The sequence below is a fragment of the Bombus vancouverensis genome, chromosome 7 (assembly GCF_051014615.1).
Source record: "Bombus vancouverensis nearcticus chromosome 7, iyBomVanc1_principal, whole genome shotgun sequence".
Taxonomy (NCBI): Eukaryota; Metazoa; Arthropoda; class Insecta; order Hymenoptera; family Apidae; genus Bombus; species Bombus vancouverensis.
This window is the reverse complement of record NC_134917.1, coordinates 10,113,272-10,139,459: the sequence shown is the minus strand read 5'-3', so window position 1 is coordinate 10,139,459 and position 26,188 is coordinate 10,113,272. Positions and strand designations below refer to the sequence as shown.

General features: G+C 35.0%; 2 protein-coding genes across 3 annotated transcripts in view; one reads left to right on the top strand and one right to left on the bottom strand.

Annotated features, from left to right (window-relative positions):
* The window catches only part of LOC117159059 (uncharacterized), a 76,400-nt gene extending 51,513 nt beyond the window's left edge, over positions 1-24,887 (top strand). For both annotated transcript variants that reach the window (XM_033338569.2, XM_033338570.2), the window contains exons 2-3: positions 15,360-15,397; positions 21,579-24,887. In XM_033338569.2, coding sequence (XP_033194460.2) covers positions 15,360-15,397; positions 21,579-22,529 — 989 coding nt within the window. In that variant the 3' untranslated portion in view covers positions 22,530-24,887. The remainder of the gene's footprint in view (positions 1-15,359; positions 15,398-21,578) is intronic.
* A 503-nt stretch (positions 24,888-25,390) lies between these two features.
* Positions 25,391-26,188, bottom strand: part of LOC117159066 (ES1 protein homolog, mitochondrial) — a 77,052-nt gene continuing 76,254 nt past the window's right edge. Inside the window, exons 3-4 of the mRNA XM_076619999.1 lie at positions 25,842-26,005; positions 25,391-25,609 (exon numbers count right to left, since the gene is read on the bottom strand). Coding sequence (XP_076476114.1) covers positions 25,398-25,609; positions 25,842-26,005 — 376 coding nt within the window. The 3' untranslated portion in view covers positions 25,391-25,397. The remainder of the gene's footprint in view (positions 25,610-25,841; positions 26,006-26,188) is intronic.

Here is a 26,188-nt window from a genome sequence, read left to right as displayed (position 1 = left end):
GACAGATACCTTTGTTATTGCAATATTATTCCTTAAATAATGACAAGCCTGACGTGTTGCAAATCGCGACCGGTTTTCTGCAAATTTGCATATATACCGTGCAGCGAGGCCCACAATGGCGAACGTACGAATGTTTAACACTCTCGATATTGTTCAAAGCAGTATAGCAAAAGCATTGCGGAAACCGCTTTGTCCCGATGCCAGAGTGATTGATGCCGAACGAACAAATTGCACGCTTTCGATCGACGTGTAAGAAAGTAGACTAATATTAATAAGCTCGCGAACCAGAGATTCATGCTTTGCAATTTGTACCGGAATAACGTCCTTGGTACTGCTTGAATTTTATTGAATGAGAAATAAACCAATAGGTAAAAGATTACATCCGGGAAAGACCTCTGGCAATGTTAATGTTCTCGTGTAATAAAAGATCGTATATCTCGTACTAAATTATTAACTTGACTAAAAACAACGAAGTGTACAAACCTTCGGGCCAACGCGTTCAGTACAGTGTCATGAACGGTAAAAATCGTGAAAATTATTTTCATCTGTTTCACCGAAGAATTGACAAGGACGATGGGAACTTCGTCGAAAATATATGGTTTAATATCATGGCAACTGATAACGCGGATAGTAATGTCGTTGTGTAAGTGATAGTTATTAATTCATGATGTACATAGTTACGTTACCAGTCAGAAGTATCTGGGCACTCGTTTATTTTTGGCATGCATCATTTTATTATTAATTGTATGACTTGGCGAAATTGATTTTAAACAACTAATATACATATATGAAACGAAATACTGGCATCTGCAAGAGTGAAATGATACAGTGGTATTCAATTTTCAATAAAATTTACAACAATTCACTTTGGGAGAGTTATTTATTCTCAGACTATTTACAATCTACATATTTTATTGATTTTTCACATGAAAGTTATGTTTATGCAAAACTAGCCATAGCGTTAAAGACAGATATCTAATAAATCATGATGTGCGAGGTTGAGTATGAATGGTTTGGAACGATGATCAGCCGTTGGAATCATCACGTGATCGTAAGAATCACGCGTGACTCGTGAGCCTTGGCACGCATACTGCATACATTATCCTGCAGTAAGAAACGATAGAAACGCTCACGCACTCTTATGCACTCGCACATTCTTTGGCGCCCACCTATCAAGTAGCTAGAATACACCACCTACGCCGATCATTCAACTTCAACGAATAAGATTGTCTGTCAGCTGCACCCATTTGTTGACACGAGGCTAGGTGTCGTATTTCTTTTTGGTGGTCACGTGTAACCACGTGCTAATGAGAAACCCTGTTAACGCCTGGAGTTTCGTACAGGAAAATATAAATGTTAGGTATAAATTATTAGGATTTATGAGAAAAGATGACAATGCAATACTCACATATAATTACGAAAGTTTTGTTGCTATCGTTTTCAATGTATACCCCTTTCCGCTTTGAAATCTCGAGGATTTTATATTCGACTATAAATTAAACTACTTTTTTGACAGTATCGTAGTTTCTATTTGTTGTATTCCATTCTATGGTGTTTTGAATAAGATATGAATTTGAAATGGTACTTAGAACATACAAACGCCCATGAAAGTATTTAAACATTTACCATTGAAAACTTTCATGAAAATATTGTACGTGATTGAAATTTTATAAGATTGGAAATTCTTATGTCTGCGACAAAATCTCTGTGGGTTCGTTTGAGTTATATATGTGATGCGATTTTCTACAAAATCTACGGTGTAGAGTCATTCATCTCGTTACTTATTCTAAATAGATAAATAAATATATAATTCTAAATAGATAAATAAAAATAATAATGAAAAATGATTAAGATTTGCAATTTCATTAATATTTACTATTACATGTTTGCTTTTCTATTGAATTACGTTTACTGATGCAATTACCTAGATTTCTTCTACTTCGATACACAATGCTACATTCACTTTTTACCCCTTTGTCCGTGTCAATTTTTCATTTTGCTTAAGTTTCTAAATGGATGACTGATTGCTCGTCTCATATTGTTTGCTGTTGCTTCACACCATCGCGATACTTATTCGCATTTTTCCTCACTATTCCATCGTACCACATAGCCATGCACAATGCCAATCAAGATCGGTCGTCTGACATTTACAAGTGCGCACGGTGTAATAAAGAAAATGACTGATTATCGGTCAGTTCACTTTCTATCGCGTGGGATGGTCGTTCGTGTTGGTAGTTGCCCAAAGAATTAGAGCACACGAACCCTAATGTCATCTAGGTAAAGTGGCCGCTGACCATTGAACTTCTAATCTGGAAACCAGTATCGCCCTCCGGTTGTCAGCTTCTATGGTCGAGCCAGCAAGCTAGGTACAGGTTGTTACAATAAAGCCGGCAGGCATGACAAATAACTAAATCGTTTCGCTACCGTTAAACACGTGCATTGCATTAATGGCAAACGGTACTTCGACAAAGATTGGACACCCGGAGCGAGCACCTGAAAGAAGTCTTGCGATCATTGTATCTAGGAACGAGATACCTGTGACTTCTTTTATTCGCTGCCGCCTTGTAAAACAGGATAGCCACGCGTTATAAATCAGTCAAAGAATTACGTGTTGACAAGTCATAAATAAGGCGATGTAGCACTGTTAGCGACTTATTTCACGTCGATATGAAAATATCTGTCATAAGTAAGAAACGCAATATGTCAATTCTGAGTGATCGAGGAAAGGAATTATTGCAGTTCTTTCTTTGGCACTTGAAAGTTACGCGTTGACATCCTTATAAAATGATAAGATGTTAGAAACATTATCGATTAAGAATATCTTTTTATCGGTAGGGATGTATGTGTATATGTATATCTTGATTTCTGATTACGTTCTGTATAATGATTAAGCTTCGTCGTTTCATTAGGAACAAAATACTCTGTAATGGTTTGTTCCACTAACTTAGATGTGTCTGTTTGCAATCTCACCGTGGAGGATGAAATCATCGTGGGAAAAATAAATATGCTAGACTAATTGGTTGTCACAGAATCTTAATGATCGAAACGTCCTTGCATCAACGATCGAAGTGTTCTAGATGTAGCTCTGCAGGAAGAAAATGGTAACAAGGATGTTGTGCTCTTCTTTCAACTGATTCGTATTTTCTCTTATTTTAATTTTAACTCTAACATTCGTTAAATGAAGATTTACTAATTACATAAAATAATAAAGCAACGATACCAGATTAATAACACATACTAAACGTTGCACGTGAGTTACCATTTTATTGACTCATCAAATGCGTGACAGATTCCGAATTGGAACTAAACTACGGATGCTTATGCGAATTTCCATTCTGATACAATCGAAGAAATGAAACACACAGACAAATATCGTTATAATACGATATTTTTGTACGTCATATGTTCAATCTGTATTCATCATTCTATGCATTTTTGTATTTTTAAATTTCCCATAAATGCATAAATATTTGCAGTCTAATTATAACTGTTACATTATCTACCGAAAGAATCATATCTCACGTAACAGACAGCTAAGCAAATAAGCAATTTCCTAGTGTACTGAGAAGGTTCAACAATATCAACTTCTCAAGATAATACACGATCGAAACTATCTCTAGATCAATGACTGAGCAATCGTTTGAAATCACCTGTAATGATCGTGCCCGATAGGTATCGCGATAATTTGAAGTTTAAATTTCGAGTCATCGTATCTCCAATGATCTTGAAAGAAAAACTATTTAGAAGATTGAGAATCCCCGTGATCGTATTCAATCCGTCTGTCATAACTCGGTCGTCCGTTACCAGGAAGTTAGACACCTTACGGCATGGAGAGAAAGTCATACGAACATCATGACTCTTGTAAGATTCTACTGTTCTCCGAGAAAATTATACCGATCGTATATACTTGCGGCGATGCTTTGTATCGAGCCAATCTCTACGGGCGTCAATCTCCATTCGGTGATAAATTGCGGTAGTGTGCCAGGCAGCTGCTTTGAAATCTATCCCTCAAGAGTAACGTTAATATAGTCTAACCATATGTGTCTATGGTAAAGCAACGAAAGCGTTTTCACTTTTGTAATTATAACTATGTGGTTTTTGTGCTGAACGCTCCCCAAGCGGTGCTAACATTGGGTTAATTTCCTGAGATATAAATGTAATGTGAGAAGGATTTTTTATGTGCATCGCATATTTAATAGGTATATTATTATTAAAACGTATAGAACACGGATATCATGGATCAGTTCAGTTTAATTTAGTTTATGTTTCAAACTAGAAGGATACAATTTTTAAGTCTTATGTTATATATATAAAAAGAAGGGAAATATGTAAAATTTCTCGTATAGTTGAATTCGTCACTGTGTAACAGGTATAACACTTGTAAATAAATAAATGATATATAAAGTACTAATTAATAGATAAATTGAAACATGAAATTATGTAGAAAGTTAACCTTTTTACGTATCGGTTAGTAATTTATAAATCTAACTTAATTTATGCTCAATAAATGTATTAATTAAAAGAATCAAATCTGTAATCATATCTATATCTGATTTTTAACATCCTCGTTTATAAAGGAGCATACCCAACACTTTCGTTACTTATATAATGATCGGTAAGATTAAATACACTTAGTTCTGCTCTAGTTATCTAATATCTAATTAAAGTTGTAATGATCAAACGTGGGCTTTTAATGTCGTGAAAGATTGTTATTAGAATCAATAATGAATGCAATGAAATATTTCGTTTGATAAGGTATTACTTGATGCCCACGTTCCTCAATAAATTAACAGTAAAAAGCCAAATCGCAATCAATAGCTCGCGTGACAAGTTAGCCTGCTCTTTAATTAGAGAGAAAGTGTCGCAAGATTCTTGTATTTCACAGTTTCCTTGCAAAAGTACGGGGGAACATCGCTTTTCCGTATTCGACTGCTCAATCTAAACTAATATTCATAACTCGTCGCTAAATAACCTGGGACGTGTGAATATATTATCGATTTATTTATTGGCGATTGGAATTGAATTACTTAAATTGAAAGAAATCAGAATTATAATTAATTAGACGCATAACGTTACTAAAAATATAATTATCAAGTTACACTTCATAATTCACGATTAGATAAATATTCGTTTAAAATATTAAGACATTCGTGAGATTTTCCAAACGACGAAATAAACTTGTTTATAATTCTGATGGTGAAAGTGACATGGAATAAGAGCAATTGATACTGAAAGTACTAGGAATTAACTCTGGTAATGCCAAGGCCAATCTCCCTCAACGACAAAGAGAGCAAGTGAAACATCACCGAACACGATACACTACAATCGATTTCGTGTTAGTTTCATCTTGTAATTGATCCACTTCTGTGCAAGCTTTGTATATGATTCTGCATTATTAAATAAAATATACGAGCAACACGACTTCACACGAATCTTAAACAACCGTGTGTGCGAGAAACGAGTTTTTCAACTTCATCAGTATTCAAAGATATTATAGTCTAATATGCATCGACGATAGAAGTTTTAAATATGCGATTTAAGTCGAATTAACACCTATACGAACGCCTATATGTAACGCCTATCTTTTTAATGCGACTAATTAGTCTATGTTATACATATTTAAAATTGATGATTCCTTCATAACATAGCTATGTAACATCACATTCAGTGTTCATCGTCATCAATGTTTCTTGTTGTTTACAAGTGCGTATACATACAAAGATACATCTATTGGACATTTTATATTTATTACCTTAACAAAGAAAGTTATCCGCCTATTATAATAAAATACTATAATCCTTTGTTTTTTTAAGTTTGAAATAAAATAGAATATGGAGAATACGTGAAAATCATAAATATTATTTTGAGAAAAATATTTGAAGATGTAGTAGAATAGTTATATCGTGTTAGATACCTTTGTATTAAATTTAAGATAAAATAAAAACTGTAGAATATTTGAAAATCGCAAAAATTATATTATGATAGCAATTAGCATAATTAAATATCTATAATCAAATGTCCGTAATAGAAATACTATTAACTCCGCACTTCCATATATTCTTTATTATATTATATTATTATATTATTTGTAAGAGTCGAAAGTACCAATCGAAAAGTTTGCTATATTAACTCTAAAACTGAAATTAAAGTGTTTCTTATGTGACAAGTCGCTTCCGCAATTTGGAGTTCTATTAATCTATTTGTAAATCAATTTGCGAAACCGGCAAATCTTGATTGCGAGCCCTTGCAAGTCGTTTATCCAACCTATCGATCGTGATCTGTTTTCCATATAAGGATACGGAAGCCGGGTGCATCTGATCGTAGATAACTGGCGATGTTTGAAGAATTATGAGGGCATGAACGTAGATGTAATCTGCTCGATTTATCAGATTTTAAATTTGAGTGCACCGAGAAAGTTGCTAGGTAATCAAAAACTGATGCATGCACTTCTTGTTTATTACGGGTGCATGATTCTAATATTGTGCATCTGTCTATTAATTTGCGGTAGATACAGTAACATTTATTAATATTCAGATACAACGATGTTTGAGAGATTCTGATTGTGTTTTAATCTATTAAAGCATTTATTGTAGCTAGTGCAGAAACATAAATTTTATTTATTTAATACACGTAGCATTCTGCATAATAACCAGTAAACTACGTATGTAAGAGAGAAAATTAAATTTATTATCGTATCGAAAGTATCTGGCTATTACTAAATCGAAAACAAACGATTAGTTTTATCTACATGTTTCCTGTTTCCAACCAAATTGTCGTTGCTTGTTTATGCGGACGTATACGAAATATAATCCATGTTGGTTATCATAAATCATTGAACAAGGAACAAAACTGTATCTGCAGGGCTACGTTTTGCTGTACTAAAGAATAACTGATGATTTCACGGTAAATAGTATTATATAAATTACTTTACTTGCAGCTGTTATTAACATACAACAGTTGTAAGCTATGCGTATATGGTTTACGCATAAACATCAGATTTTTTATGAACTTAGCATATTTATAGTTTATTTAACTTTTTACTGTCATGAGTTAAGTAAAATACCCGGAATAAATACAGATGTTTTCATTTACCTTATAATATTATATCTGGAAGTGTTTAAGTAAATCAGGGTTCTGAAGTAAATTCTATTTGATCTATTCAACTATTCAATCCTAAGGATGTATCGAATAATTCGTTAAATAATAATCTACTAAAGTGATACATATCAACATAAAGCTTGTAGTATTACAAATCGTCTTTAGCATTTACTTCGTAAGACTTTACGTCACTAGGTATCATGTTTACTTGTCGAAAAAGTACATATTAGGTTTTCCGCTTCCACGAGTATCGTTAATAACGTCGTAGAAACGTTCCGCGGCTGTTTCCGGATGAAAGCAATGAAAGATACAGAGAGAAGACGCCGAGTAGTGAAAGAGGCGAAGTACGATCGGCTGGATTTTTCCCTTCAAGAGAAAGTTCTTGATTGGACCCCCGCGCACGCCATGATAAATTAAACGAAAGTTTAAGTCGTCACGATCCCTAGGAGACGATCGCTACCTCGTGTTGCGCGCTGACGATACGTGGCCGGAGGTGCTGTGTCGAGATGCTGTGTGTCGAGCCGTGGCCGAGCCGGATGCTTTCACTCTCGAGAAATATTTTCGAGGGACGAGATTCTTTCTCCGTCCCTCCTGTTCCGCCTGTCTCTTTCCCCTCTCTTCCTCCCTAGCCTTTTCACGAAACGTCCTTTTCAATACGATTCTTCGACGAACAAGGTGTGGCTCCTGCAAACTCCCACGTTCCGTGGCAAGTGATTCCCATGATACCGTGCGCGGCCTGTTAATGTTGCGCATCGATGCGCCTTCCTTTCTGCGGTTCTTCTTGCCATTGTTCTAACCGAACTCTAGGAAATATCGTTTCTACGAAGTTCGAATTTGCCAATTTGCCGCGTTAATAGTATTCGTTTGATTTTCTTCTAACGTTACTTGTCGACCGCGTGAAAGAGGCAGGAATTTGTTACGACGCATGTATTCGATAACGTATTTGTGATTCTTTGAGTTTTAATCGAGTTACTGTATATCAGTATATATCAATAGTATGCTATGCTTTGTTCGTTGCAAAACCCGAAGAATCGCAAATATGAAAAAATTCTATATATTGAAAGGAAATTTTAGTTAATACTCGATTAATTGAATTTTTGCTGGTTGAATTTATTTCTCTGAACGTGATCTTCTATTCTGTGAACTCCAATTATATATAAACTGTTTCCTCTTCGACAGGTTCAGATAGACGAAGTTGCACTGTATATCGTCTAATCACCGTGAAAATGAAAAATTTTAGATCCATGTGTTCAATGTTAAGGAGGTTTATAATAAAAACATTGTAACCTCATTGCGGACTATATGCGAATTTATTACGATCGTTTATTAATTTCACGCAATATATCGATCAGGAGCGTTACACGTTCCGCGAGACGTGAAATATTAAATCTCAAATAGTTCTCCTATTCAAACATCATAAAAGATATACATACACGTATCGATAACCTCGATACATAATCGTAACATACCAAATAGCGCAATGCTTTGAACACATTTAAACATACGAACTTTCGATATAGTAGCTACGAATAAACAAGAAGTACCAAAGGTAGATAGTAACAGTAACAAGATCTCTGTTACTTAGGCGAAGATTAATGGAATCTCGTTCAATTAAACTCGATGCGGCGCCCACGATTCGGTGAATAAATGCAGATTATCACAACGGTTACGCGCCTCTTTTATCGTCGATGTACTTTCAATTACCCACATCTCGTGTTGGTGACGTCTACTCGGGACGCCGCAGCAACTGCGCGAAGCTCGAAGATCACGATAGTTTGAATTAACGAGGTAGCCTCGCGCCTGGCAGTGTTCATGGAATACGTTAGATTCGTCACTCGAGACGGGACTCTGTTCACAACTAAATTACATTTCGAAATCGTTGATTCGGAATACAGGGTCGATAAAGCGCTTGTCTCATTAATGATTATTGATGGGACCAACGTTTCCAGCGAATACGTAGCAACTCCTTTATGGAAGTACTTTATTGCATATTCGATCGTTCTTTGTGGCACCATTCAATGCAACGTCGGAGATACAACTTTATAGTGCAACCTGTATTCTACTGTATAAAACATTTACGCGCATATCGTTAGAGCATACCTTCGAGCGCAGGAAATCATAATTGTTGCGGCAAAATCGTATTTCCTAAGTCGGTCATAAGAACATGATTATAACGATTGGATTTGAAGACCACAGGGAAAGAATATAATAAATCATGATTTCCATTTCTTATGCGAGGGATTTTGATTGAGAGCAACGTGTCAATTTTTGCGATAAGTAAGAAAGCAGTATACCATATATGTAGGTACGTTGCTTTATTATTCGTTGGTGGTACGAGTAATCTTGTGCCTGATGTACAATTTTATTTTCTTGTCTTCGATAAAAGAAATTGCAAATTCGATTATTTATCATGTTATTAATCATCGTGTCAATTTAACGTCAAAAGACAAATTGTTAACTCAGAAAATGATGCTAATCTTATATCTTTGAAGTCAGGAGGTTACTCTTTTATCAATAATATATCCCTTTCTCAAAGTATCATTTTAATATATTTACTTTTAGCCTCTAACAATAGCCATCATCGCTGACCATTCATTATTAGGACATTTTGACATTAAATAAGAATTATATCTATTTTGTATTTTTCGTTTTACTTCGTGTAAAACATGTTTCTTTTTACTACAAATGCCTTTTATTTAACTGTAGAAATTCAAACGATGCAATAAAACGTATACGAGAAAATGTATAAGTTATAGCATACATTTACATATCAGCTACCTTCGTTCAATAATCTCGCCTCATCACCATGGATAAGCCGGTTTTCGAACACGTTTGCAATAAAGATCGAAAGATGTATTTTCATTACCAATTATTAACTATAAACAGGTAGAAGAAAACCTTGGTGCAAAGAAAATTTTGAATAAACTTTACGATCGAACTACATCCAATTACGAATCCATACAGAGAAACGTTCATTCGAAAAATAGCCTTCTACTTAATGTGCTAACTGCAAGTAGATATATTAATTAATCCCGTGACATGAATATCGCTCGTTGGCGACTTTAAAGGGGGCGGGTATGGTCGTTTCGCCGCTCACCAGCCAGATAAAATATTGCTGAGATATCACTCAGGAAGGTCTCTCAAAGATCTCGTTAGGCAGGCAGCAGGCGGCAAATACGGGAACGCCGTTGGCTTTTAACGATCTTTTTTCTTTTTTTTTTTTTTCAAAATGAACTGAAAGTAGGAAGCACCCAATTCACAATTCCAATCGTTCAGGTACAAATTTTCCTTGGGTTTCGTAGCTGGGTACGTAATATCCCGAGTCCTTTCTCATTGCAACCCAGGGCGAAAAAAGAAACGAGAGAGGTTCGTATTTCGAACGATGGTAATCACTTCCTCGTCGGTGGTGTGCCGCGCGGTCATAAGAATCCGGTCTGATTTGCGATTTGATTATGTCGTTCGCGTGCGTATTACAATTTCAAAGCAGCCCCGGTTATCTAGAAACGGAAAACGGTATGTTGTCGCTTCGATGTACACCGCGAGTAAGCGTGCAATTTTTTCTGTCGACTTTGATTGCTCGTCCATCAAATCAATTCGTACGGTGTACGTGCGTTTACGCGCGCAGTTTCGTTGCAGCTGCTACAGAGACTGGACAATATACGATCAAGTCCTACGACCAAAAATACAGAAACTTCGTTTTTAACTGTAAAATAAGGAAATAAATTGAATTCGATTGAGAAACTGTTCGTTGGAATTGACAAAATTTATTCCGCTATTAATCTCTTATGTTCTTATATATAAACTTATTATGTATATACTATGTATATACTGTTAATATTTATGGATAATATTTATAATTTCAGAAACTGTCTTACAAGATAATTATTCTAATGTGTCAAGTGAAAAATATTTCTTGACTGTTACATAATTGTAAATGTGCGTAAACATTTTAATAGCTGTATTAAGTAATTTATGGAATTTGTAGAAGGTAATATAGTTCATATTATTTGAATTTATATTTTACGTATAAATAACATACACTTTCCTTTCAAAAAGTATGTACACATTGAAAATATAAAATATGTAAAAATGACAAATATAAATTTTCATATTTTTATCCCAAGCGAGGATTCTGCTTCAATCGGTGTCCTCTTTAATCAATGATCGTGAGAATATAAAATAAAGAGGAGAGTTTCCAGGTCAGCCAATTTGTCTTATTAAGTTATTATAAGCACACGACACAGCCTTTTATTCATTGCGATAGCTACAGACAATAATAACACGTCATCTCCGGTTCTTAGTTGAAACAATGGCGTGAACACTGTTGAAAGCGCAGCACGAGCGGACAGATTCCCGTCTGGATCATCCTCATTATTGCTGATTTCAAGAAGTATCATTGAAGAACGAGGTCGCGTAAGAGGCAGATCAGCGTTCGATAACCGCTACTGTCGTGCGATGAAAGCGAAATATTCTATGTATAGCAAAGCGGTGTCGCATCAGGCATACGTTATTACCCAAGAATACAGTGCGGGCATTACGTATCTTTCGACATCTTCTTGTTGATTGTTCCCTCGTGAAGATGTTGCTGGCAACAGTTCTTTAGAAAGTGGAGGTGTACATCGATGCGTTAAAAGATCGGTATCTATGTCATCGTGTAACATAAAGTACGATTAATATGGAATACGCGTCATTCGGCGTTTCAGTAGAATGAGTCTTGCGTTTCTTTTAACGTTTCAAGTGGAATGAGCGTTGCGTCTATGTTGATGCGTTAGGAAACTAAGAGTTATTTTTATTCCTGATAAAAGAATGTTTCTGTTAGTAGAATATATCGAAATTATAATATTTTGTTGTAGTAGGAAGGTTAAAGTTATAAAAAGATTTATTCGAATATCCCGATGATTCTTCTACTTCCACGTAGCTTATAAGGAACTGCAATGCACGGTATTCAGAATCGCCAATTTCAAATTTTTAAGAGTCAGCGTTTTGTACCTATCAGCCTAGTACGAATGCTAAATCGATGGTACGTTCTACATTCCTTGCTTGAAAGCGAATGAATGTAATTAATTTCTAACAATGATTAATACAGTGATTATAACTTTCCTTCCTTATGCATTTCCCATACATTGCAAAAGAACAATTCCTTGTCTTTATGTAATTTCTTTCGTAGGTAAAGATATACTTAGGAGGTTCTTATGAACGTTCTATATACATATACATATTCTGGTAGAAGTTTTCACAATTTTCAATCATAGATGAATATTGATGGCTAGTCTATTTTGCATTGACATGTTCTAGATAAATAATTCATATCTAGGATAATCATTGACGAAGCAATTTAATCAGCTGTAAAATTGCATACCTATTATTGACTAACTATGAAACACTGCAATTTTATTGTACGTATCGCTGAAACAACGTTAAATGTTTAAAGTTCACAGCTGTACCATGGTATGGGCATGGGAAGATGTACGAAGGAATAATGTCAGCACAACGGAAAACTGAATGTCACAACTAAATGTACATATATATACATTTATACATATGTACATATATATACACGTATAAATATAATTTTAGAATATTTCTCTTTGTTTAATTCATTATTATTTAGGAAAGTATTTTATAAATTATTAATTTCTGTATATTTAATCGTAAACAGTCCTAAGTTGATATTTTGAATAACTCTTTAAAATTGTCAGTGTACTTAATGATATATGAACATTCTTTGCGGTGCGTATGCCTTTCTAAACGCAGGAATCGCGATACATCTTTCGTTGCGATCAATGATACGCACTGCAATAAATTACGAGAATTTCACAGAATCGGTCCAACAAATTACTGGCGGATGCCGCATTACGTTGCGGTGGCTGTAATTGGTGTGGTGAAATACTACCAACACACTGTGATTTAACAACCTTATTTGAGAAATCTTTTTCTGAATAATGTTATGATATCTATCCGGTTAATATGATGATAACTTATCCGAATAAAGAGGATAAAAGCCAATTAAGTGTAATTAATTAATAACTGGCGTCATGCTGAGTCGTACAGTGAATGATGTTACGTTTTAGAATGTAATAAATTTATTATATTTTTCAGTCTGCTATGTATTAACTTTATTTTAACAGGGGTGTTCGCATTAACGCGAAGAGAACTTTTTATTTAAATTGTAACGATGTTTTGCGCTACAGTATTGCATCGATACATCTACCGTAATTAATGCACTATATTTCGAATAAGAGAACGTTTAACTTTTGTACTTGTGTATGTGGGTATTCGTAACTCTCGTTTTAGACATTTTGTCATCTATTATATTTATATTATTGATATTGGCAATGTTATTGTCAATTATAATTCCGTTGCATAAATTAAGATGCCTTTTCATCTTATTTGCCTTTCACGTCTTTTTTTGTTTGCCACAATTCGTTTTAATGTATTGTCCGTTCGTATATAAAAAAACGATATTGTAATAAGTAAGTTTGTTTTACTCAGCTTTGATTAAACATCTCGATTTCCATTCTAACGTAACCATGGTAACAAACAAAAACGACGATTAATGTCCGTTTATCGTCGCAAGAGGCACTTTCTTCTTTTATGCAACGGATTTGATCAATTAGGAGTTTATTAGGAGTTTATTATGCCTGACTATGTAGGCATAGTTTGTTTTAAAGTTGATTTGAATAGTGAGCGTCGTCGGAGACATTCGCGTTCGAAAATGTAAAGCAGAGCGACAAGTAAGTAGGAAATGTACGAGGTGATCCAAGCGCCTTGTCTTTCAAACTATACTTGACAGGTTGAGCCAAGGGAGCAACTGCTCGGGCGTTTTAACTTTGAACACGTACCACGAAGATCTCCCGAGACGTACTACGTCATCGCTAAACGTTTGTGGCTTGTCATCGCAGTAATTGACTTTCTCTCCTGACAACGATGAAAGAAAACTGTCGTAGCTGCTCGCTCGGACAGTCTGCGTTAATTAATCCTTTCTAACCCGACCCATTCGAAGCTTTACCTATAGCAATTTATTATTTGTCTAATGAAGAAAGTGGTAGAATGTGCTTTTCGATTTTATTTGTAACATAACATAGGCATGGAAACGACTATTTTTGAAATGTTTCTTAGAAACACTAATTAACCACTGCGGTAATGGCGCAGTTAATGTATCGCGATATACTACTGGGCTAATAGATGTCTCAATAAATAGGAATGTTGCTGTTACGCGTTTAATAACTCCTTATTTTTATTCATTTTTATGCCATAATTTATTCTTGTAGTACCATATTGCGCGTACACTGCAACCAGAATGCAATTTGCATGTTACGCGCAAACGCGTTATGATTATGACAGATTTAAACATTTTATAAGGTGCGAAAAAACTGTTGTTACAAGCATAATTTTAGGCATGAAAATTGTATAAAATGCGTCGCAATGTGTTGGTAATAATCGTCTTCGGCCTTTATGTAGATCGTTGGACCGGTCGCATTTATCATTCTCAGGCAGCTTCGTTGTTACTCGATTGAAAATTTCAAGGAGCGCCTCAGTATGCCTTGAACAGCGAGGGGACGATCATTTATCAACGGCCATTCCGGTATTCAATTTAACCCTTATTAGATGAGTAATTTCCTGATCGTGCCTATTAGCGGATTAATCAACAGATTTGCGTATGATCGAACGATAATGGTAAGCCTTCCTGTCGTTTTGTGTTTAACTGATTCAAATAAAATTTAGATAGATGATTGAATGTCGGAAAGATTCTAAAAGGAATATTCGATATAATTCTATTCCCTAAATTATTTTTCTATAACGCTTTTTCTAAAATTAACAAGCGAACAGGAAGAGAGAATATCGGCTAGAAATAAATTAGGCAATGTGGGAAATGTAACAAAACTTGAATATCCAGTTAATACAATTTATGATTGTACTTCTTAGCTTGTACTGTTTTTCCGTTTTTATCGCTGATGTCTAATATCTACTGAATAAAACAAGAGAAAAATACACTATGGAATATATCCAACCATGTTTGTATAATTCCTCAAATATACATGAGACAAGTCGAATATATAGCAAAAACCGCGGAAACTTCAGGATACCTGAGAACCTATACATCATACATTTTCTGCAATCTATGCAATTATGCATATTCATAATATATATATTATACATATATCTGTATAATAAATACTATCTTAATGACGACATTTCTTAATTAACTACCCTATCATAAATGCTTTTTGTATCTTACAAGAACTTATTCTTTGTTTCAGATGGAGCGCCAGTTCCTGCAGACGCTATTGAACACGAGGTAAGAAAAGGCTAGAAAGAAAACACAGGTTTTTTATCTTTTTAACAGAACGTGTAGAAAGTCAGCGACTTGATTTATTTCATGGATTGCGATGCTCGTTTATTATTTATTGCATGTCAATTTATAAAATACGATTGCCCCTTGCCGTTTGAACAATTTCGCGTAAAATGACTCGCGTTAGCGTGTTTCATTATGATTTCACGCTTTTATATTCCATTAAAATAATATCAATAAACCAACGATCAATGAAACAGCAAAGGAAACTATTTTGTTTCTTAATAAATTACACTTAATGAAATAGATTATCGTATATCGCACAGAGTATCGTTGATGATTTGTACATTGTCTCGCTTTCGTTTGTCTTGCAATAAAATAATATGATTCATGCTTCGTATCAAACGCTATATTCGCTATATTCCAGCATTGCATTAAAAATTTCATATTACGTTATTGACGTATTGCGTGATATAAATACCAAGATTTATGAGTCTGCTATATTACGTGAGACGTATTTTTCAGTTGGAATTACAAGTAAGAAACTATGTAGATCGACCACGAATGAATCAAATCAGAAGATATCGTGAACACTCTACCTCTTCTTTGGCACATTGCGTATTTAAAGTCACTCTCGTTACGAAAGGAGATAATGACATCGATTAAAAACGCACTCATTAGCTCTTTATATAACTGTGCCAATATGCGTTTAGATTATCGTCTTGCAACTCTTTCCTGTCAAACAAACTAAAATAAAAGTGAAACTGATGCCTGGCACTCATAAATTTGACGCGTTGATGCACACTTATAGGAAATGTTCACACCGAATGAAATATTTTACAAGCTGAAAAATTGTTATCATTAGAAAACCATTAGACCCAAATAGTTTAATAAACATTTTTCACAGGTTCACAGATATATGTGAAATGTAATGGCGTAGATATTTGTAAATAGTTAACAAATATGTTCATAGAAGATAAAATTTGGAAAAGATTCGCAGATGATAAATAGGGAATATACCTTTTGTTTTCTCAACTTCATATTTCATTCTTTAAAAGGCAAATGATTTATCTTCACAAGTTTTTGTGAGGAACGGTCAAGAAAATTTTTTTCCAACATATTACGTATTCTGTCGATTTTTTTTACAACAAGAAACTACACTCTGCAATAAAGATTCCGTGAAATAAATAGATTTTGTGAAATACTATATTTGCTCTTGTATTTAGATCAAAGTGCAAATGATGGAATTTTAATGAATCGTCGAGTGAGTAATATAAGAAATAAGTATAATACGAAACGTCAGCTTGATTTCTAGAAACGAAAAGACCAGCTTTACCAGAACTCAATCAATCATTATTGCAACGTGCCGATCATTTTGATCCGGAATGGGACCGAAACGTCATAGGTCGATATCCCACGATCAGCTGAGGCGTCGAAACGGATTTCGCTAGAGGATTTGTGCGATACTTTCCCGTCTGTTGCACCTGTGCAATAAAGCTTCCATGTTTCTTTACGCTACGATTGTATCTCTAGCGCACGTTGTATCATCTATCCTATAGCCTACAGCTCGGTAGACTGATTGCCCTTAATACACATATAATTTATACCGAGGAGAGGGAGGATAGGACGTTGCAGCTAATTGGATTCCCCGCATACAAACGTTGACTTAATATAATAATCATCGGTGCGTTGTGTTGCTGTTACGAACGAGCCGCAAGATTAATTCGCGTTCTGTAATCGCGTGTTAATAACAGCTCCTTTTCTTTCTTTTGCGGTCAGCCGATGCAACAATCCATCTTCTGGTGTCCTGTGTCTAAGATCGTTGGCTGAGGATACAGGGGAGATTTGTCATGATTTTGATCTCTTTCAGCCAAACAACCCTTTCACTTGCGTTACTTCGTTGCCTTTCTACGCTGCTTAATTGTAAATAAAAACAAGAAAGATATATAGCAAATACTTCTTGTGAATTCTCTTTAAAAAACGATATATAAAACGCTTTGCTGATTATACTTCTCATACGTTAGATCTTATTACACGTTTTTTCTTGATAAAACGTCAGAAAAATATTCGTTACGATATCCTTTTCCTCGATTCGTGTAAAGTAATGGCTATAGTGACGTAAAGTTTTACTCGCACTGAGCGTTTATCGCATTTAATGTAATCATCAGACCGTGGATATTTATGCAACATAAACGTGTCAAAATATATAACAAATATGAAGATATCTGTGCCAAGTTGTGCAGGATGTACACTCGCGGTCAGAAATCTTAGGATTTTTTTACTATTAATAATACTTTATCTTTGATAGAGATCTTATGTAGAAATATATAGTTATATATATTTGTGTGTATAGAAATAGCAAGTTATTTTATAAGTATCTATAAAAAGTTTCCATTTTGCCATGTTACTTTTGGTTCCAAATAAATAGGTTCTACGATAATAGCGTACAAAGAACTCGCTTCCTTAATACGTTAACTGCCACACAAATTTTATATATTTTACCATAGCAAACGCAATAAAATGAAATATAGCGCAGCATAACATTTAACTTTTGCCAAATACCATACTGTATTTGTGCACCTTTTTCTTTGACAATATCACCGAAGTTACGTACATCGTTAAAAATCTTTTACTACATAAAATTTATCTCAGTTTAGTCGCAAAATGTAGGTCACCGGTGTTCACCGCGGTATTCAACGTGTTAATGAAAAATACGATTGTGTTAATTAGAATGGCCGGTTGATCGTATCTAAATAATTTACCGCGACATTTTCTTCCATCGTGATCACGGTCAGAAGTATTTATTCAGAATCGTGATCATCTCTTCTTACGCGACATAACAGCTCATCTATCACTTTCATTTACGAGGGCAAAAGGTGTTCGTTGTCTACAAATCTTGATGCAATATTCGCCTCGGAGGTCATTCGTAAAAAAGCAGCGCGCATATGTTAACGTCCGTTTGCCGGAAAATGTTCTGTGCTTCATTGATTTATAACTTGGTTCGTTCGCTACCCATCTGAAATCTTGTAACTTTATTTATGTTCTTACACGTAACAGTATGTACTTCCTTATCGTATCTGAGGAAATATGTTCTATCGTAGCGAGCAATAAATTTGTCGTTTTTAATATTACCGTTTATAACGAATGATTGCTTATCTAGTGCATTACATGTTGAAATAAAATGATGTCATAATATACATATGTTAAAACAGAAATATTGGATGCCTCAGATAGAGGCATCAAATGGAGAGATTTTATTGAACAAACAATTTATTGCGCTATATTACTATGTATGTAGAATTACTATATACTATATATTACTATATAATATTACTATATGTAGAATGTAGCAAGGATTTGTGTTAGAAGGTTTATCGACAACTTTATTTGATTTTTTGTTTCTTTGATTAATATTTAATTATTTAATATAGCATGATTTAAAAGATACTGCCTTGAATATGAGCAAATTATTATCTTATAATAAAATGTATTATAACGTATAATAAAACGTATAGTAAAACTTATAATACAACGTATTATATTTTACTAAAATATCTTATCTTAAATCTGTGTAATTTCAATTGGATCGTCAACACGTACGCACAGATCATACTGTTCATATTTAATAAGTTCAATTTAAAAAATTGTGACATTTGACTTTCAATAACTCGTTTAAATTATGAAAGAGTAAAAAAGTTGGAAATTCAATTATCCCCTGCGCAAATCGTGTCAGAAAAATGTTAATTCATCGTCCGATGAACGTATTATGAAATACCTATATTTCAGCTCTACGAAAATTAAATTACGTCTATTTAAACAAATCTATCATTTAAGACGTGAAATCAAATACACTTGCAAGCATTTGTTAATCCAAATAATTGTCGTACTATGAATAGAATTTTCTTTCATTTGATATTAGATTAATTGTAAGGGAAAGAAAAGGTTTGTTTGTAACGGAATTAAAATATTATTTCAACACATTTACTCAGCTGCAGCAACTCTTCGTACTCTCTAATCATTGTATTTACGCTTTTCAATCACTGTTTCTACGTAACTGCATCAACACGCTAACTTGCAACCGCTTGACTACCTTCAATCATCACATTAGTTCAAGCCAAATTTAATTACCTTTAATGATAAATAATTAAATGACACGCAAATAAATTAATAACTAATAATACGGCCAAATATCATAATTGCTGCTAATTGTTGTTATCGTATCTGTATATATGTTATTTTACAATACGTATATATGGAGCTGTAAATGTATTATACATATAAACTACTATATAACGATGCTTCTTGTGAGTAGTTTCTAAATTAGCAACTCTCTATCTAACAATTAAAGTTCCGTAAAATGTTATTGATATGCATATATACTGTCTAAACTTCCACATTAAAAGTATCAATAACGAATTTCAATACAATTTTCGATTACTTCTGATTAGAAATAAAAAGAGATAAAAAATCGGAGTATTTATATTCTGTGGCAACGAACAACTCCTTTTTGGCGTAACAGTATTTTCACCAATTGAAAAACATCGAGAGCAATCGATGTTGCAGCAGCCATTAAATATTTCACTGGAGGTTCCGCAACTGCTATGTTGAAACTTATTATTAGTATCCAACACTAACCCGAGAACTTGTTAGAATTTGGAAATTCGTTACGTTGATAGCCACAGCCTGAAAATTCGTATTTCCAATGCACGTGAAATAATACACAAATATCCACGTACATAGTCAGAACTATACGTATTGTGATACGAACAGGCGTGTGTACATGCATGTGAAACAGAGATTTCTACGCGTGACACATTCATCGATGCATGAAATTTCCATACAAATATGAGACAATCAAAACTGCAAAAAGATTGCATTTTAATTATACGACACATCCAGCACATGCACCTACTGTTTTCCATTTATTATCGTTTAAATTACCGCGTAGACTCACTCGCTATGTTATACACGTGTATACAACGTCGAATTACCATACAATCGTAAGACGCATAGCTTACCTCCCAGTAAATACCCGATAATCGAACGTCCAGTAGGAATTGATCGTTACCCTTAGGATTAGATAGATTAAAAAAAGCACAGCCATAGGAACGACTCTAGGATCGAAACATTCGACGAATACAAAGTAGGCGAATACAGTTATAACGTGAGTAAGTTGACCTGACATATTGGTAACAATACTAGGCGTGTCACCGGTGTGTTGCAACTGATTTCAACGACTATCGTCCGTATTAGCATCGACGCGTGAGTATTGCTCGCGTCCGCACGTGCACGTTCCTCTACCAGATAACAGTGTATAGTACGCGTAATATTGAACGGCACAAATATATAGGCGCAGCTGGTATCCACGTCATATGCACGATAGCAGCTAACTAGTTTTGCAGCCGGTCGTCGGCACGAAGATGTCTTAAATGTCAAGGCGAGGACACAGTGGTGTTGTCCTAGCCGAGGATAGACCATCGCCTTTTATACGATCGGTCAATGAGCTCCGCGAAAGGAACTTCGGTATACGTCATCCTGGCATACCTTTTAACAAGAGTTCATCTCCAGAACAATGAATGCGATAAATCTTTCGTCACGCGACTACTCGCGTCTTTTTCCAGGAAAACGTATCCTGTTGAAAATTGATCTGATTGATCTTATTTTTCATTTTTAGAAGCTTCTTTTTTTAACTTTTATTCTTAAGATTTATCGTTAATTCTATCATAGGCGAAATTTTGCTCTATGCGAATATTGTTTCAGTATCTTCGTCCCGTAATAATAGCACCGACAAATGATAATTTTTCTTTTTCTCTAGTATCGAATAATACTAAAACTTTTAACTTCGTTTGCTCAATCTCGTCGATCATTAAAATAAAAACATTTATATATGTTCCTGTAATAAATATGACTATTTGGGGAATAATATCGTGCAAGTTTATGGGAAATTTAGAATTATATAAAAATGTAAAAACGTGCATATAATATATAAAAATATACAAAATAAGGGTCGTTCTAATATTTACTGGGTAGGACCAAATTAGGTTTCATTTCTTTAGCTGCGCTCGTCAAAATAAGACATTCCACAAATATTCAGTCTATTTAGTAAATTTTACAGACTCTTACTGCTCGAACAAACAATATTTCGCTTGCGATTGTAACATTCGAAAATTTCGTTTGTATGTTCCAGGACTCCATAGCGTCCGCCTCTGAAACAGGCGAGGAATACGAAGACGGTGACGACTCGGATATGTACATGGAGCCAGACGGTACCGAGCCGGACGAAGGCGACAAGGTAGATGGAAACCAAGAGGACGAAACTTACAAAAACACAACTGACGAAGTTCCATCAGACGCGACCGAGAAAAAAGACGAACTACCAAGCTCTACCACCGACAAGCCTACCTCGAAGGACCAGAAAGCGGAAAATACCAAAGAAACGAGTCAAACGGATGCGCCTGACTCAGAAGACAAAAGCTTGGAAACCGATAGTCAAAACTTCTTCCCTTCGTTTGCGGAGTTGTTTGCGAATCACAGGGCTTCTTTCGCGGAGCAACAAAGGTACAGACCCAATAGATTCCTCGGGTACTTCCAACGCGATCGCAGTGGCTATCAAACAGCGACTGCAGCAGCGAAAGACGTTCATCATCCGCTTCTAGGGTCAGGGAACTTTGGCGTGATTCGAGGTGGCACTTACTACCCCGAAGAGAAAGAAAACGACGAGTACACGATGGACGATAGTCTGTATAATCCTTACTACCACGGTGGAAATCGTGGCCGTGCGAACTATTTCAGCAATCCGAAACCTCAGCCGATTCGCGGTGGCGATTTCTTCGCGAATTTCCGAGACTTCGCCGATATCACGGCTCCTCCTAAGTCCAGTTTCTCTCATTTATCCGTGGTTTATGCAAATAAGAACGGCAGCGCAACTGGGCGTATCACAGAGCCTAGGAATATTATCGAGACCCTGAGGATGTTGGAAGAGGAAGGGCAAACTAGTTCCGAGGTAACGACCACGACAGAAGCACCGAGGAAGAAGCAGAGCAAAGGGAAAAGGAAGTTGATGAAGATGAAGCAATACGAAGAGGACAAGGCAAGAAGATCCCGTATGACCGTTGAGCCTTTGTTAGCGCTCAGTTGAACGTACGCCGGGATCCAAATTGTATGGTAGTGCGGACGCGAACCTCGGGATCTTTTCCCAAACGCGAAATCTGGCCACGAGATCAGAACCAAAGTCTGAAAAGTGTTGTCACATCCTACTACGTATCGGAGGAGTTTGTGCTGAAAATGAAAGGAACAATGATCAAAGGGACGCTTGCCTCGCGTTTATCTGAACGTTTACGAAGCAACTATATGATCGTTTTGAAATTTTTTCCAGGTAAATTCCGATACGTCCTGAGACTGGATTTTATATTAATAAGAACGTTCGTACAGAGATCTTATTCCTACGTAAGCGTATTCCGTTTTCTTGATTATCAGCATTAACATAAATGCGTTCCACCTTGGCGTATTGAAAAATCTCCTTTGCAATTGTAACGATTGCGTGGAACCTGCGTGTTTCGAGCAATTATTTAAATTGTTTATGGGAGATAAGCTGTTATTTGTGTACCATTCTCGATTTGTAATTCAACGTTTCAGGCATTCTGAGAAAACTAAAAGCGCCAAAATACAGGTTACCGTCGAATCGAACCACTAATGATACTGTAGAAACTTAGAGCTTACTAAAATTATATGAAAATTTCTTAAGTTAGCATCGATATGCTGTCAAGTGAACATCGAAGTGTTTTCTATTCGTGTTCTGCAATGACGGATTAATCGTTGGACGAAGAAAATAATTTAAAAGGAATAAAATATTTCATCTTTATCTCTAAATCCAAATTCAAGAAACTAGCCTATTCGTGTGTGGAGATCACATCGAATCATAAATAACGTTCTCTCAGTATATCCTCAGAGATATTTTCAACAAAACAACACTTTTTATACACTTGCATCAGACGTAACATTTTTCCATTAATTTAAAAATTAGTAGATCCTCATTTAAGAAATATCAACGAATTCAAATTGTCAATGTCTCCTAATTTTTATCATCTCGCTATTAATATTCAACGTATAGTCAGGCATTATAAGATAACTTTTTTCTCAATAGATACGGCTCCTTCATCAACCGTTTTTGAAGCTTTTCCTGGCAACGTACTATAGCACGTACGTTGTCATTTCAATGAAATAATTCGGTGTAATATATCTCTTTATATCCCACCATGAAAATGTATTTATTCAAAAACGTATATTCACATTTTTCACGCGAAAGTTTATCAATTTTTACAAAAGAAATATGGAAAAGTTTGAAGATCGAACTGAAGAAATATCTCGTTTAAGATTCGCATAGAAACGTATTGAAACGTGCGATCATTCAAAATTGCTTTCATCGTCGATCGATTAATCCCCGAACTTTTGTATGCTCGTATAAGTAGTCATCTCAAGTTGGCGAGTTGCGATTGTGTCAAACTCGTTTATCGGCAATTCACGGACACATTTTAAATTGATTGAATGCACTTGCGCGTGCAGTTTCGTTATGCTCGAGTAAACCTCGATCCGGTACGAGTAACTCGTACACACTAACGATAATTTCCGTTCATACGCTGCGTACAGTTGACGCACGCGATCACGTGCGAGTACACCGAGTGTGAAAACAGAAAATTCTGCGCCACGCGCGTTATCATCGAGCGCAAGAACGGAATCACGCGGAGAAAAAAGAAAAATTGTTGCAAGAGCGTTGATTTGCGTGCATCGCGGCCTTTTGTAAATAAATTCCATCGCTCTCTGCTTCGTGTTTTCTTTAGTGTTTTAGCTAAAGCAGAACCGGACTAACACTCGCGCCTTCATTCCATGAATATGTATTTGTTCGTTCGGATCTCGTTTCTGCGTCTAGCTATGTAGTTTCTAAACGAGTAAGATCGATCGTGGATAAGTATCTCTCCTCTTCTTTTTTTTACACGCAGACTGTGTCTCGCTGCATTTATTAAATTCACAAAGACTGTTCACCTATTAATTATTATCGGCTTAACGTAGAATTGTTCATTCCTTTTTCATAAATTAAACTAATATTTCTCTCATGAAAGCATCTAGTTTTGTTTAGATCTACATGTAAGCGACTTTTCTTCACAGCACCCTTTGATATGTCTTTTCTAATTCGATTGAAGGTCATGCATTTCAATCGTTAGATCAGTGGTTTGTTTACAAAAAAATTTGCTCTGATTCTCGGGAAAAATCACGGCGAAGATTCATCCTGTGCTTCATAATAGGAAAGAATTATGAAGAGGACAGCCTACAAGTGAATTATTCGCCGTAGATTTCGGCGCATTGTTATAACAGTTGTTGTTGATTATTTTAAGTATATGAAGTAGGTATAATAATTAAATCGAATACTCTGTCTCATGCTGTTTTTAATATGGTGCAAAGGGACACGATGAGATATCGAAATAAAGTATATTTTTCATAACTTACGTGAATGTGAAATCCTACTACGATCATTTCCTACGATTTATAACACGGGCACTCTGTTCTTAAGGTAAGTAAATTGTACTGGATATACCATAAGACAAAGTTAATCTCATCTGCAGAACAGACGTACAAAAAAGTAGGGTTTTCAAAATATGGAAAAAATTCAAGAATGCTTATACTTTCTACTATTGTACAACCAATTTTTGAGACAAATGTTTAAAAGATTTCTTAGGATGTGTATGAAAATCGCTTTAAGCAAATGAAATTAACTATTATGATATACGATTGAAATTTTGCTCGATGAGTAAGTGATTCTGATTTTGAATTGAAAATTTATTAATGTACTTTACAATCACTATATTTCGAGTAATTGATAAATATTTACACACGAGCGATGCACTTAAAAAGAGATAGAAAATTAAAACTTCACGATAATCGGGATATTTGTAATTCACTTAAGCGATTAAAAACTTAATATGATATCGAATAGAACATCGAGACATCGTTGTCAATTCATGCATTTTTTCAACGCAGTAATTAATTTCCCTATACCATTATGGACATCTAAATAAGACGCAGGTTTATACATCCAGGCTGGTGTACTAACGACATTGTATTTTTTACATCTCGTTACTCCCTTCACATTTTTCATTTCTATCCTGGCTCCCATGTCTTTTGCTTTCTTAATAGCATCGGCGTACGGCCAATCTTGTGCTGGTGCTAAATTTAAAATCATATAACGATGTACATTTTTGGTAATAATAAATTTTTGGTTTGACTAATATGCATCCTTGTATAAAATTATACTTGTTATAATCTTCTAAAAGTTTTATTGTTATATATTATAATATGATGGATACTTTAAGATAACTATCCTAATCTAATAACTAATTAAATAAGGTAAATCTATAAATAAATGTATTGGACAAATGTATTTTCTTTAATAACTTACAATCTTTTCCAAGAGTAATTTTAACACCTTTTAATACTCTCGCCACAAGAACGCTTGCAATGCACATCGATGCAATTGGTTTCTTCTCACAGTAAAAGTCTTCGATAAGCTTTTCCAAATCAGGAAGTATCGTACAGTCGGCGCCTTTTTCTGCGAAATTGCTCCTGTAACAAATGCATTCGATAAAGTGAGTAGGGAGCAGGTAAACAGAGTAATAAAGAAAAATTCATTTTATTAATACATTTTTCATATCATCGTCTCTTTTCGTTATATGTAGATTAACATAGTACTATAAATCCTTTCATATGGAATTTATCGCTGATAATAAGAAAAAAGCTGGTTATGAT